Source organism: Oncorhynchus mykiss, chromosome 16 (genome assembly GCF_013265735.2).
Source record: "Oncorhynchus mykiss isolate Arlee chromosome 16, USDA_OmykA_1.1, whole genome shotgun sequence".
Taxonomy (NCBI): domain Eukaryota; kingdom Metazoa; phylum Chordata; class Actinopteri; order Salmoniformes; family Salmonidae; genus Oncorhynchus; species Oncorhynchus mykiss.
The window spans coordinates 24,501,600-24,516,878 of NC_048580.1; the positions used below are offsets into that span (position 1 = coordinate 24,501,600).

At 43.0% G+C, this 15,279-nt stretch overlaps 1 protein-coding gene across 1 annotated transcript in view; it reads left to right on the forward strand.

The window, feature by feature from the left end:
- LOC110491690 (zinc finger protein 385C) overlaps nt 1-15,279 on the forward strand; it is a 138,693-nt gene that overhangs the window by 119,359 nt on the left and 4,055 nt on the right. Inside the window, exons 4-10 of the mRNA XM_021565326.2 lie at nt 3,560-3,702; nt 4,946-5,053; nt 7,183-7,369; nt 12,792-13,160; nt 13,318-13,520; nt 13,770-13,868; nt 13,996-14,088. Coding sequence (XP_021421001.2) covers nt 3,560-3,702; nt 4,946-5,053; nt 7,183-7,369; nt 12,792-13,160; nt 13,318-13,520; nt 13,770-13,868; nt 13,996-14,088 — 1,202 coding nt within the window. The remainder of the gene's footprint in view (nt 1-3,559; nt 3,703-4,945; nt 5,054-7,182; nt 7,370-12,791; nt 13,161-13,317; nt 13,521-13,769; nt 13,869-13,995; nt 14,089-15,279) is intronic.

The following is a 15,279-nucleotide window of genomic DNA, read 5'->3' on the forward strand; positions in this document are numbered from 1 at the left end:
CAGAAATGTGTAGATTGAAGTACTCAGTACGGCAGTAGGGATGGGCACGGGTATTCGATTATTCTAATATCCGAACAGACGTTAGTATTCAATTACCTGGGAGAGTATTATTTTAAAGGCTTTGGCTAAAATGCAATCAAATGATCTGTGACATTGCTACATAGCCAACAAGGATAGACCATTACATTCAAAATTATAATAAAACTAGTGATGCACCAATATGACATTTTTGGCCGATACCGATATCCGATATTTTCCTGGTCAAAAACACTCGATACCGATAACTGATATTTAAAATGTCCCATAGGGCGGCGCACAATTGGCCCAGCGTCGTCCGGGTTTGGCTGGGGTAGGCGGTCATTTTATATAAGAATTTGTTCTTAACTGACTTGCCTAATTAAATAAAGTTACACACACCACACTGACCAAAAAGTTATTTTGTTGGCATTTACGTATGTCCCCATTACCAGTAAAACATAATCAAAACCTATTTATTTCACTTACTTACTTTGCTGTTTCGTTGTTCATTTGTTCAGTCATTTCATTCTCAACCAGGATTTCTATGGAACGCAGTTTGGGTCTTTGCCAAATAAGCTTGTTGATCAATCAGGACCTGAATATGACTGCACGTCACATAATAATTTAACGCGTTCATAATTTTTTTATGTAGTTATTACACATTGATTACAATATCACTCGTATTTCATATGTCACAACGATTCATCGATATACGTATACTATGATGCTGGTAAAGTTGTCTCGCACCTGCTGGTCATAAAAAAAAGCTAGCTAGCTGATGGATGCAAATAATGTTCTTCCCCAAAACAACATAATCTGTTTCAGCTAGCTAACTATATAGCTGGGTGTCATCATCTAAAATATCCCTAATTTATACTTTTTATTTGATTAATGGTGGTTGGACCCATCTATGTGAAGCTAGCCACAATAAGGAATAGCCACAAGAGAGGACTTTGCGGTGAGCTTTCAAAATAAAAGTATGTCATTGACAGTGATGCAAATAAATACAAAGAGTAGAATTATGCCATAATTGAATAGATCGTGCTAAACAAGGATGGAATGTTGTTATATAAAATCAACAAAAGACAAGAATTTGTCAATTTGACAACAATCTGTTGAAATCACACTGGATGTATTATACTTTAGAATTGCATTAGGGGCATACTTATTTCACTGTACAGCCTTACCTATGGATTATGGATCAATGACATGGGGTATCAGTCTACTCAGTGACACCCAGAGAAAATTAGCGTCGTAGCTCTTATAGCGGGACTCAAATGTGAATTGAGCCACATTTATTGTCAACCTTTGTGTATTGAACACTATTCCAGAGGAAAAACATTGTGTGGATGTTTTGGAGGAGGACATTGGGTATATCTTGGGTATTGTGTAGACTGATACCTCATTTCATTGATCCCCAATCCTTAGGTAATGCTGTACAGTGCAATATGAATATAAATACACACAATCGGCTGACTGGGGAGGTGATTTCACACAGTCACAGTCCCGCGATAAGAGCTAATATTTGCGTAAACTCTTCACAGTTGTGTTCTGTGGGTGTCACAGAGTAGACTGATAACCCATTTCATTGCTTCACATTTCAAACTTGTTTAACATTATCTAGTCTAAATATGGAATGATCCCACCAATTGTAACCTTCTGCATCCCTATTAAAGAGGTATTTTTATTTTGAAGGCAAACTGCAAATTCCACTATTGTGCCTAATCCTGATTGTGGCTAGCTTCACAACACATAACCTGGTGCGGTCGAGCCTCACTTGCTGGCTGCTTATAACGTTAGCTTTGGGCAACAGGGTTAAGTATCTGGCTAGTTTTTTATTTTCATGAACTGAAGTTCAATTTCAATAGGCGAACAACAAGTGGCTACCTACCTAATACTTACTCACAAGGATTCCTAAATCATTGCTAAGAATAAGGAAAATGACTGCAGTTTCTACTGGTCATTGTTTTCAGGCTGGTTGTATTGGTGCTAGTTAGGTACCAAGCTAAAGCTAGCTACCCCAGAAGTTGCGGTAATGCTTTATTACCAACATGGTATTGTAAACACATCATTCGTGGCCTGTGTTTACAGACTTTTTTGTACAGCTTTGACAGTGCTACTGGCTTGCATGTGAAAATTCAGAACACACAACATTCTATAATAGAACTGTGTTATTTGACGTGTCAAATTAAAAGCTTATTTAACTCGTCAAATAGTGTTATTGTCAAATAGTGTTATTAGACGTGTATCCTTTTTGACACGCAAAGACCCAAACGGCGTTCCATAGTATGTCGTCGCAAAGCTAATAACAGTGACGATATTACTGTGTAACTCCGGTAGGGCAACATCTGAAAAATAGCGCACTTGGTTGTGTGTACCGGTGCTCGACCAGTCGTGAAGTCCAACATCACCCACGACAGAGAACGGTTGATTGTCAAGGGCAATGAATTCCATTATCTTGGCGTTAATGGATTTCACCTTTGAGTTATCTCACTGAAATGTTCTTACTCTTTCAAATGACTGCTCGACTTGTTGACTGCTCGATCCACACAGCAGACATTGTGGGCTAGGTTAGGAATGCTGTGTTGCACGTGTAGCGCAAAATTTTACGTAGCGTCAATACGTCATGTACCCACGTTATATAGGTATGCACGTCAGCTTTGACATCGGTTTTGCACATCGGCGTTAAACTAGACATCGGCCGATACCAATGTTGCCAATTGTAGCAAATATCGTCCGATTCTGATATGTTCACCAATATATTGTGCATCCCTAAATGAAATGACTGTTTTATGACAGTTTTTATGACTGCGCCCCATAAAAAAGACAATCAATTAATTCCGGAATTAAGTTGGCTAAATGAGAAGGAGTAGGCTACAATGATCACCCAACAGGTAGGCTGTTGTTTCATATGAATGGAGTTGTTGTAGACAAGGACAGCAAGCGCAAAATAGCCTCAATTAACCTAACTACTTTAGCTAGCTGGCTACTGTAGCTAGGTAGCTTCTTTACAACAATTTGATGTGGTCAAGACAAGCACTTCCAGATGGTTTGATATATAACCTATTGCAGCAACAAGTTTGTCTAACTAGTTTGAGTCGGTTTGGCTTCTCTCTCTCTCTCTCTCTGACTGTCACACACACACTGGTCCCTGAAATAAACTTGTATTTCAACTATCTGGATAAATGTCATGATATTATTCGAATAGCAAAATAATTTTGAATTCTCATCCCTATACGGCAGTCAGAATTTATTTCAAGGAGAGGTGTGGCTTTGTATTCATTTCCATTGAAAATGTCCACAAGATGTCAGTCTTTGAGTGCACAAGGATGATAGGAAGTCAGAGTCTACCAAGTAGCTTGGGAGGTGTGTTGATCACCTCCAGTTGACACCGCCAATACAGCAAAAGTTATCAGTGACAGATGAATTCTAGCCTTAGCCCATTGTCTTACGCCAGATAGTATGTCAGGTATAATTGACAACACCTGTTGGAAGACAATGGATTTTCAGCATCTGTATGTCCTCCACCCACCCTCTACAGGTACACTGTCCCAGGCCAACCCCCTCCTGGCCTCCCTATCCCTCCCGGGACGGCCCCTCCAGACCCAGCTGGACATCAAGCACTTCCTGCCGCTCCACGTCAACGCCTCCTCCCCCCTCAACCTCTTCCCCAACTTCAACATGGTGAGCTGCTCTCACACACACAGATGCATGTAGACAGGCATGCACACACTAGGGTTGGGCGGTATCCAGATTTTCATACCGTTTCTGTACCATACCGGGGTATACGGTATATACGAAGGAACACTATTTTTTTTTATTTTTTTTGCCACACAAAACTATTTAGGCAACAGGGATCTTGATCCATGGGGGGGTTTGCATGTATCTGTTCTAAGCAATAAGCTTGATCTTGACATCTAGCCACTTAGTTAGCAAGTTAGCAAACCAAATGCATAGCTGGAACCCAAGGCTTGATAATTTGATAATCTTTGCCCCCAACCCACATTTTTTTATATATATTTTTGGGGAGGTATTGAAAATCATATCGTTTGTTTTTCAAAATACCCCAGTATACGGTATAAATGGAATATCGCCAAAGCACACACAGGTATTCATGCGCATGCTCATGTACACACACACACACACACACACACACACACACACACACACACACACACACACACACACACACACACACACACACACACAGAATGTCCAGTTCCTGTCTTATTACCTGTTCCTCTATGTACTTGATGACATGTATACACATACTGTACATCTATGAACTCCAAAACACACCTTGTCACATCTTTTGGATTAGGTGTGTTGTGGCAAGTGCAGGCGGAAGTGACATCACACCACTCAAATATGGAGAAGCTGCACATGGAGAGATCCACGATTGACTGTTAGTTTTTCTATTTGATGGCCTCATACAGGGATGCTCAACTACAGTCCTGGAGGGCAGCAGTGTTGGCTGGCTGTCTTCTTATGTCCTTGCCTCATAATATCAGACCAAATAATTTTGTTCAGAAATCTCTTGACAATCAAGAAATCAGCAGGGCCCTCAAGGACTGGCGTTGTGCAATCCTTCCTGACCTTAGTTGTAGGGTTGCAGGATTTTCCTCCATACCTGATTCTACTAATCAGGTGCTCCTCAAGACCTTGATTAGGGTCGTGTTCATTAGGCCACAAACGGAATCAAACAGACTGAAACAGGGAATACCTGGACTCATTTTCCCTTTCCGTTGCGAAGCTTTCTAAAAGTTTTCCGTTGTGTGCCCTGATGAACATGAGCCAGGTATTTTAGAGTAAAGGCCTACAGGAGAATAGCTCCCCAGGAGGGTTAGTTGACCGCCCATGTAATAGTTAGACACCACTTAATCTGAGTAATGTTTGTGTTTAGTCTGGCTTGTTTTGTGTGCGACAGATGGACCCGGTTCAGAAGGCGGTTATCAACCACACGTTCGGTGTTGCACCGCCTAAGAGGAAACAGATCATCTCCTGCAACATCTGTCACCTCCGCTTCAACTCCACCGTAAGTCAGTCAACTCCGTTGCCACAATACTACAGGCTGAAGCTATCCTCCTCTCTTGTCGTTCATCACTCTGACGGTGTATGTGTGCACGTGTGCTCCTGTTCCTCTATCTCTGAAAGTGGTGTGTGTTGTGTTGTGTTGTTGTTGTTGTCGCTGAGCCTCTCTCCACCTATCAGCCAGAAAAAGCATTAAACCCAGACACCCTCTCTCTGCTGGCATTCAAATCCCCACATAGAAGAACCATCACAGTCCACACACACAAAAACGGACACTCACACTCACTGAGCACACAGAGACACATGAACACAGAGGGAATGCTCAATACATCTGTAGACTGCTCCGTTCATGAGAACTAATTACATTTTTGGGGCTCAAGCTATGCTTGTCAATTAATTGAAGAACTGCTTGACGGGGCTGTGATGTATTGTATACAGTATATATACAGTGCATTTGGAAAGAATTCAGACCCCTTGACTTTTTCCACATTTTGTTACGTTACAGCCTTATTCTAAAATTGATTAAATATTTTTTCCCCTCATCAATCCACACACAATACCCCATAATGACAAAGGGAAAACAGGTTTTTAGATTTTTTTGCAAATTCATAAACATGTGAAAACAGTAATACCTTGAATACATAAGTATTCAGACCCTTTGCTATGAGACTCGAAATTGAGCTCAGGTGCATCTTGTTTCCATTGATCATGCTTGAGATTTTTCTACAACTTGATTGAAGTCCAGGTGTGATAAATTCAATTGATTGGACATTATTTGGAAAGGCACACATTTGTCTATATAAGGTCCCACAGTTGACAGTGCATGTTAGAGCAAAAACCAACCCACGAGATCGAAGGAATTGTCTGTAGAGCTCCAAGACAGGATTGTGTCGAGGCACAGATCTGGGGAAGTTTACCAAAACATTTCTGCAGCATTGAAGGTCCCCAAGAACACAGTGGTCTCCATCATTGAATGGAAGAAGTTTGGATCCACCAAGACTCTTCCTAGAGCTGGCCACCTGGCCAAACTCAGCAATCAGGGAGAAGTGCCTTAGTCACTCAGACAGAGCTCCAGAGTTCATCTGTAGAGATGGGAGAAACTTCCAGAAGGACAACCATCTCTGCAGCACTCCACCAATCAGGCTTTTATGGTAGAGTGACAAGATGGAAGCCACTCCTCAATAAAAGGCACATGACAGCCTGCTTGGGGTTTGCCAAAGGCACCTAAGGACTCTCAGACCATAAGAAACAAGATTCTCTGGTCTGATAAAACCAAGATTGAACTCTTTGGCCTGAATACTAAGCGTCACTTCTGGAGGAAACCAGGCACCATCCCTACGGTGAAGCATGGTGGTGGCAGCAGCATCATGCTGTGGGGATATTTTTCAGCGGCAGGGACGTGGGGACTGGTCAGGAACGTGGGAAAGATTAACGGAGCAAAGTACAGAGATCCTTAATGAAAACCTGCTCCAGAGCACTCAGGACCTCAGACTGGGGCGATGGTTCACCTTCCAACAGGACAACGACCTTAAGCACACAGCCAAGACAACGCAGGAGTGGCTTCGGGACAAGTCTCTGAATGTCCTTGAGTGGCCCAGCCAGCCTGACTTGAACCTGATTGAACATCTCTGGAGAGCAGGGATGCTCCGCATCCAACCTGACAGAGCTTGAGAGGATCTACAGAGAAGAATCGGAGAAACTCCCCAAATACAGGTGTGCCAAGCTTGTAGCGTCATACCCAAGAAGACTCGAGGCTGTTATCGCAGCCAAAGGTGCTTCAACAAAGTACTGAGTAAAGGGTCTGAATACTTATGTAAATGTATTATTTCAGTTTTTAATTTCTTTATACATTTTCAATAATTAAAAAAAAACTGTTTTTGCCTCATTATGGGGTATTTTGTGTAGATTGAAAAAAACAAATTAATAAGGCTGTAATGTATCAAAATGTGGAAAAAGTCCAGAGGTCTGAATACTTTCCGAATGCACTGTATGAACTGTGTAACTAGTTACCAAGTTTTTTGCCAAAATCTTTCCCCTTTCCTAATTTCTTGTCATTTTTGGTTTCTGTTCTGATGCTGAGATCCAGGGATCTCTTCTCCTCTCATACTGTTTCTTTGTCTCCTCCATGACCAGAACCAGGCTGAGGCTCACTACAAGGGCCACAAACACGCACGCAAGCTGAAATCCATGGACGCCCAGAGGAACCGTCAGAGGGGCCATGGCTCCATGGCAGGGAGGGAGAGAGACAGAGACAGGGGGAAGACTGGAGTGGCAAAGTTCCTACCAGCACTGATGGACCCCAGCCTCACAGAAGGAACAGGTAAAATACCAGGTCTGGAAAAAAAGCTCCCCTCTCGCCTTCCTTTGAAGTAAGGATTGAGATCTGATTGTGATCAGCAATTAGGATTCATGTTAGATCATTGATCATAGCAAGGAACGTGCATGCGGAGGATGTCGTTTTGACATGTAGGAGCGGAGCTGTTGTTGTAAGCTATCCTGGAATTCACAGTGATTATGGTTCTGTTTCACGATTGTTTCAATTCACTGAATAAGAGTAGATTCCAGGCTTATTGTAACCTTGTTTTCTGTCCGCAAAACACAGCACAGAAACAGCACAGAAACTTGCCCATAATAACCATTTTAGGTTGACAAGACAGCTACTCTTAATCCAAGTTTGGAATGCTACTGCTAGGGATTGCGTTGCATACAATGCATTTTCATGACAGTTGTGTCGAAACCGCTTTAAAGATCACAGATTTCTCACAGACATCGTAAAAAGCTAAGTTACGGTAGGAGATCATTCCTGCTATAAATATTTTTTAGCATTTTAGTGCTATTTTGTGGACAGAAAATGTTGCCCATACCGTTTACCGATCAAAACAGTATCTTTGTCTTCCTGTTATTTTGTCTCTTTGTCTTGTCGTTTGTCAATCCATTTTTCTCATCTGAAAATAGCCCCATCTCCTGTCGCTCCTTCCTTCGCCGTATTTACTAGACTCATCTTCGTTTTCTATTGATTCTCTCCATACTTCGTTCACCATAATTCAATTCCATTTAATGACATAATGATAGAGCCTTTATATCCAGGGTAACCATGGCAATTGATTAATGGAGAGAAAGGGAGAGAGAAAAAACAGAGAGAGAAAGGGACAGTGAGGAAGAAAGGGAGAAAGAGTGAGAGAAAGGTTATTGATTTATAACTAACAGTCTCGTATATTCCTGTCTTTGACCATCGTTGTTATATGTTTACTTTGACAATGTACAGTGCGTTCAGAAAGTATTCACAGCCCTTGACTTTTCCAAATTGTATTGTTTTACAGCCTGAATTTAAAATGGATTCGATTGAGATTGTTTTTGTCACTGACCTACAGACAATACCCAATAATATCAAATAATTATGTTTTTCTAAATTTTGACAAACTAATTCAAAATGAAAAGTTGAAATGTCTTGAGTCAATAAGTATTCAACCCCTTTATTATGGCAAGACTGAATAAGTTCAGGAATAAAAATTGGTCATATAATAAGTTGCATGGACTCACTCTGTGTGCAATAATAGTGTTGAACATGATTTTTGAATGACTACCTCATCTCTGTACCCCACACATACAATTATCTGTAAGGTCCCTCAGTTGAACTGTGAATTTCAAACACGGATTCAACCACAAAGGCCAGGGAGGTTTTCCAATGCCTCGCAAAGAAGGGCACCTATTGGTAGATAGGTTTTTTAAAAAGCAGACATTGAATATCCCTTTGAGCATGGTGAAGTTATTAATTACACTTTGGATGGTGTATCAATACACCCAAACACTACAAAGATACAGGTGTCCTTCCTAACTCAGTTGCCGGAGAGGAAGGAAACTACTCAGGGATTTCACTGTGAGGCCAATGGTGACCGTAAAACAGTTACAAAGTTTAAAGGTTGTGATATGAGAAAACTGAGAATGGGTCAACAATAGTGTAGTTACTCCACAATAGTAACCTATTTGACAGAGTGAAAAGAAGGACGCCTGTACAGAATACAAATATTCCAATACATGCATCTTGTTTGCAGTAAGACACTAAAGTAATACTATAACAAAGCAATTCATTTTTTACCTGAATACAAAGTGTTATGTTTGGGGCAAGTCCAATACAACAGATTACTGGGTAGCACTCTCCATATTTTCAAGCATAGTGGTGGCTGCATAATGTTATGGGTATGCTTGTAATTGTTAAGGACTGGGGAGTTTTTCATAATAAAAAATAAACGGAATGGAGCTAAGCACAGGCAAAATCCTAGAGGAAGACCTGGTTCAGTCTGCTTTCCACCAAACACTGGGAGATTAATTCAACTTTCAGCAGGACAATAACCTACATATGTGGCAGCTCCCTTATGAATGATGAGGATTTTCATAGGGCAAATGGATGCTCCCTTACTAGACGTCCGTGGGTGCTATTAAAATAGGCTGACGGCCCCAGGTCGCCCCCCAAAGGCCTTGTCTTCCGGGAAGTAAAAAAAATAACTTTACAGGACACCCTGTCACGCCCTGACCATAGAGAGCCCTTTGTTCTCTATGGTGTAGTAGGTCAGGACGTGACCTGGGGGTGATCTAGTATATCTATTTCTATGTTGGTGCTAATGTGTTTCCCAATTAGAGGCAGCTGTTTATCTTTGCATCTGATTGGGGATCATATTTAGGTAGCTATTTCCCCACCTGTGTTTTGTGGGATATTGATTGTTTTTATTTGTTTATTTATTTCACCTTTATTTAACCAGGTAGGCAAGTTGAGAACAAGTTCTCATTTACAATTGCGACCTGGCCAAGATAAAGCAAAGCAGTTTGACACATACAACAACACAGAATTACACATGGAGTAAAACAAACATACAGTAGAAAAATAAGTCTATATACAATGTGTGCAAATGAGGTGACATAAGGGAGGTAAAGGCAACAAAAAAAGGCCATGGTGACAAAGTAAATACAATTTAGCAAGTAAAAAACTGGAATGGTAGATTTGCAGTGAATGAATGTGCAAGGTAGAGATAGAAATAATGGGGTGCAAAGGAGCAAAATAAATAAATACAGTAGGGGGAGAGGTAGTTGTTTGGGCTAAATTATATATGGGCTATGCTGCTCTGACAGCTGGTGCTTAAAGCTAGTGAGGGAGATGTGTTTCCAGTTTCAGAGATTTTTGTAGTTCGTTCCAGTCATTGTCAGCAGAGAACTGAAAGGAAAGGCGGCCAAAGGAAGAATTGGTTTTGGGGGTGACCAGAGAGATATACCTGCGGAGCGCGTGCTACAGGTGGGTGCTGCTATGGTGACCAGCGAGCTGAGATAAGGGGGAACTTTACCTAGAAGGGTCTTGTAGATGACCTGGAGCCAGTGGGTTTGGCGACGAGTATGAAGCGAGGGCCAGCCAACGAGAGCGTACAGGTCGCAGTGGTGGGTAGTACTGTATATGGGGCTTTGGTGACAAAACGGATGGCACTGTGATAGACTGCATCCAATTCATTGAGTAGGGTATTGGAGGCTATTTTGTAAATGACATCGCCGAAGTTGAGGATCGGTAGGATGGTCAGTTTTACAAGGGTATGTTTGGCAGCATGAGTGAAGGATGCTTTGTTGCGAAATAGGAAGCCAATTCTAGATGTAACTTTGGATTGGAGATGTTTGATGTGAGCCTGGAAGGAGAGTTTACAGTCTAACCAGACACCTAGGTATTTGTAATTGTCCACATATTCTAAGTCAGAACCGTCCAGAGTAGTGATGTTGGACAGGTGGGCAGGTGCAGGCAGCGATCGGTTGAAGAGCATGCATTTAGTTTTACTTGTATTTAAGAGGAATTGGAGGCCACGGAAGGAGAGTTGTATGGCATTGAAGCTCGGCTGGAAGGTTGTTAACACAGTGTCCAAAGAAGGGCCAGAAGTATACAGAATGGTGTCGTCTGCGTAGAGGTGGATCAGAGACTCACCAGTAGCAAGAGCGACATCATTGATGTATACAGAGAAGAGAGTCGGTCCAAGAATTGAACCCTGTGGCACCCCCATAGAGACTGCCAGAGGCCCGGACAACAGGCCCTCCGATTTGACACACTGAACTCTATCAGAGAAGTAGTTGGTGAACCAGGCGAGGCAATCATTTGAGAAACCAAGGCTATTGAGTCTGCCAATGAGGATGTGGTGATTGACAGAGTCGAAAGCCTTGGCCAGGTCAATGAATACGGCTGCACTGTATTGTTTCTTATCGATGGCGGTTAAGATATCATTTAGGACCTTTAGCGTGCCTTGTCCATTGCTGTTCTGGTTAGTGTTAATTGGCTTATTTCACTGTAGAGCCTCTAGCCCTGCTCATTATACATTATCCAACCTTTCTGTTCCACCACCCACACATGCGATGACATCACCTGATTTCAATGATGTTTCTAGAGAAAATATCTCTCTCATCACTCAATACCTAGGTTTACCTCCACTGTATTCACATCCTATCATACCTTTGTCTGTACATTATACCTTGAAGCTATTTTATCGCCCCCAGAAACCTCCTTTTACTCTCTGTTCCAGACGTTCTAGATGACCAATTCTCATAGCTTTTAGCCGTACCCTTATCCTACTCCTCCTCTGTTCCTCTGGTGATGTAGAGGTTAATCCAGGCCCTGCAGTGCCTAGTTCCACTCCTACTCCCCAGGTGCTCTCATTTGTTGACTTCTGTAACCGTAGAAGCCTTGGTTTTATGCATGTTAACATTAGAAGCCTCCTCCCTAAGTTTGTTTTATTTACTGCTTTAGCACACTGCCAATCCGGATGTCCTAGCCGTGTCTGAATCCTGGCTTAGGAAGTCCACCAAAACAGACAGACCATCCTACCGATCCTCGGGGTAATGCCCCGCCTTATCTCAGCTCACTGGTCACCATAGCAGCACCTGCCAGTAGCACATGCTCCAGCAGGTATATTTCACTGGTCATCCCCAAAGCCAATTCTTCCTTTGGCCGCCTCTCCTTCTAGTTCTCTGCTGCCAATGACTGGAACGAACTGCAAAAATCACTAAAGCTGGAGACTCTTACCTCCCTCACTAGCTTTGAGCACCAGCTGTCAGAGCAGCTCACAGGTCACTGCACCTGTACATAGCTCATCTGTAAATAGCCCATCCAATCTACCTCATTCCCCTACTGTATTTATTTCTTTATCTTGCTCCTTTGCACCCCAGTATCTTGCACATTCATCTTCTGCACATTCTACCATTCCAGTGTTTAATTGCTATATTGTAATTACTTCGCCACCATGGCATATTTATTGCTGTATATAGATTTTTATACTGTATTATTGATTGTATGTTTGTTTATTCCATGTGTGTTGTTGTATGTGTCGAACTGCTTTGCTTTGTCTTGGCCAGGTCGCAGTTGCAAATGAGAACTTGTTCTCAACTAGCCTACCTGGTTAAATAAAGGTTAAATAAAAAAATACCAGTGATGAGCAATGCTCTCAGTAAACAGAATCTACATCTGCCAGTGTTTTTAATTGAATCCAGCTCTCACCTGAATCCACTGTCTTACGCTGCCTGATATAGTTGCCAAGTGAATGCTGGCCTTTCTCCCCCCATGTAGCCCTAACCCCATTGTCTTACGTCAGATAGAGGTGAGGGACTAATGCTGTGTAAGACTGAAGCCACCTGTCAGAAGACAATTTAACCCCAATCCCTGTTTGTATGTGAATACCACATGTACGATAACTCTTACACAGCAACTTCTCTCTCTCTCTCCCCAGGCCTGCTCTCGTCTCACCAGCCCCCCACCAGACCGAAGCTAGATGACACCCTCCAGGGGGTCTCCCCCACCCCTATGCCTGTCTCGGAGACCTCTTCCCTGGACGCCTTGGCCCTCCTCTCCCCCCACGTCTCCCCTGCTGTCTACCAGCTCTCCGAGCTCACGTCAGATGGTAGCCCTATGGAGGGCCCCAGCCCGACCCCAGACTCCAACCCGTCACTGGAGGGCCAGGGGGAGTCCCCAGGGGCACCAGGAGGGGAAGAGGAGACCAGGCAGGGCAAAAAGAGCCCCCCTGCCAAGCAGCACCTCCACTGTCCCATGTGCAAAATCACAGTCAACTCCTCATCCCAGCTAGAAGCCCACTATAGCGGTATGCACTGCAATATGTCTATATGGCTACTCGCACTGCATTTGCTATTGAGTGATAAGTAGATACTATTTAAATGCTGGCCTATGATTCTGATTAAATACATTTTTTTACTGATAAATTAATCAATAGCTATGTGGTCGTGTCTGTGCCTTTCTAGGCTCCAAACACAAGCAGATGCTGGAGGGCCAGGTGGGTGCTCAGGCGCGACGCCGAGGCAAGGTAATGTCATTGCTTAGGCCGACATGCAGGAGCAAGCAGGCAATAAGCAGCAAGGCCAGGGTGGGCGTGGCCCTGGCTAGCCAACCGTTCCACTGCGAGATGTGCGAGGTGTCCGTCAACTCGGAGACGCAGCTCAAACAGGTGTGTGTGTTTGTGAGTGTTTCTGAGTGTGTGTAGTACAGCCTCAAAATATATATGCCATGCAGTCAGTCCTTGCATTTGGAGCTGCCTATGAATTTGAGAGGGGTTACATTTCCCTAGCCCCATCCCTCAGCTGTAGACCAATACAATTGGGATTTTCGATTATATTTCGAATTAATCCCAGAATGTAGCTTTTAAGGGATGTTTCTGTCAGTATAAAACCTAACATGCTTTGCTTTTGTCCCTCAGCACATGAGCAGCAGAAGACACAAAGACCGGTTGTCAGGAAAGCCCCAGAAACCGAAGTTCAGCCCTTATACTAAGAGCCAGCCAAACCCTGTTTTAGCGGTGATTGTCCGTCCAACACACACACACATCACACCAACTACCCCTCCTGTTCTGCCCATTCATTCCCACACAGCCAGCGTTCTTATTTTGTCACCCCCTTTCCCCCGTTCTTGTGTCCTCTCTGCAGAGCGTGAGATGGAGTGGTTTCCCGTTTGGGGGGGTGACCTCGGCCATAGGGAAACTGGCCAGCCACTGCCACCTCAGCACTTACAGCCCTCAGGTGGATGTTTTGTGAATGTATTTTTAGCAACCAGAGACAGATGTCTTTATCTGGTTGACTGGATGTTTTACCAGATAACCAAACTATGACATCAGATGTCTTTACCTGCATGTAACAGAGACCAGTTGGTTGTATTTGAGTTATATCCGGTCTTCTAACCCAGAAAACCAGTTTAAAGGCAGGAAATAACGTCAGGGATTTTACCTGCTTAGGAAGAGTAAGAAGCTGAATTTGAATTGGGCAATTGTCTTAGGTGGCTCTGGTCACATAAACGACAAACACACATTTACTCACATTCCCAAACTGTCTCTGTCCCATTGTCTATCTATGGGGTTAATGAACTGAGCACTATAGCGTGCTGCTGCTATGTCGGATAGCTGACAAAGGGCCATGTTTGGGAATAGGCATGGTCACGTTCTTTCACAGTTCACTCACTACAAAAATAACTGCTTGAAAGTTGGTGAGGCCAAATATACTGGCAGGCACAATAAGGTCTCTCACACATGTAAACATAGCCTCACACACACACAAACATTGTCACATAACCACAACACACACAAGTACATGCTCGCACACCAACACATACACACACACGCCACACACACACACACACACACACACACACACACACACACACACAGACACAGACAGACAAAGACAGAGGGCCGCACAAGATTTGTGTTTGGCCAGCTGCTGGGTAGAGGCAGTGTCTCAGGCCATGGTCACAATCTTATCTGGGATATTTAAGGCCAGTTCGTGAGGTTGCCAACAATCCACACTGGCTTCACACAAATTGATGGTGATGGATATTCACTTTCATGTTTCATTCACCCTCACTCTGACGTTAATGTTGTGGTTAGCTGAATGCATACAGGCCTGATCTAGAGTATAACTTTTTGGATACAATTTTATGGGCTTGAAGAGAGAGAGCATTGTTAAACTGATTCTGACATGGGACACCATGTGAACATAATTTCTGGACGAACAATAGCTATGTTTCCATCCATTTGGCGACAGATTATTATGGGAATATTCTAAAATACGGATAAAGAAAATATTCCCACCAGTGGTGTGTTTCCACCAAACTGGCTTCCACCAGTGCGTGATGAGGTAATGCACACAACAGTTGACTTTTCACTTAAGTTTTTATGTTCCAAATACAAAATGTAAGTTCAATGTGTTTCCCGTTGC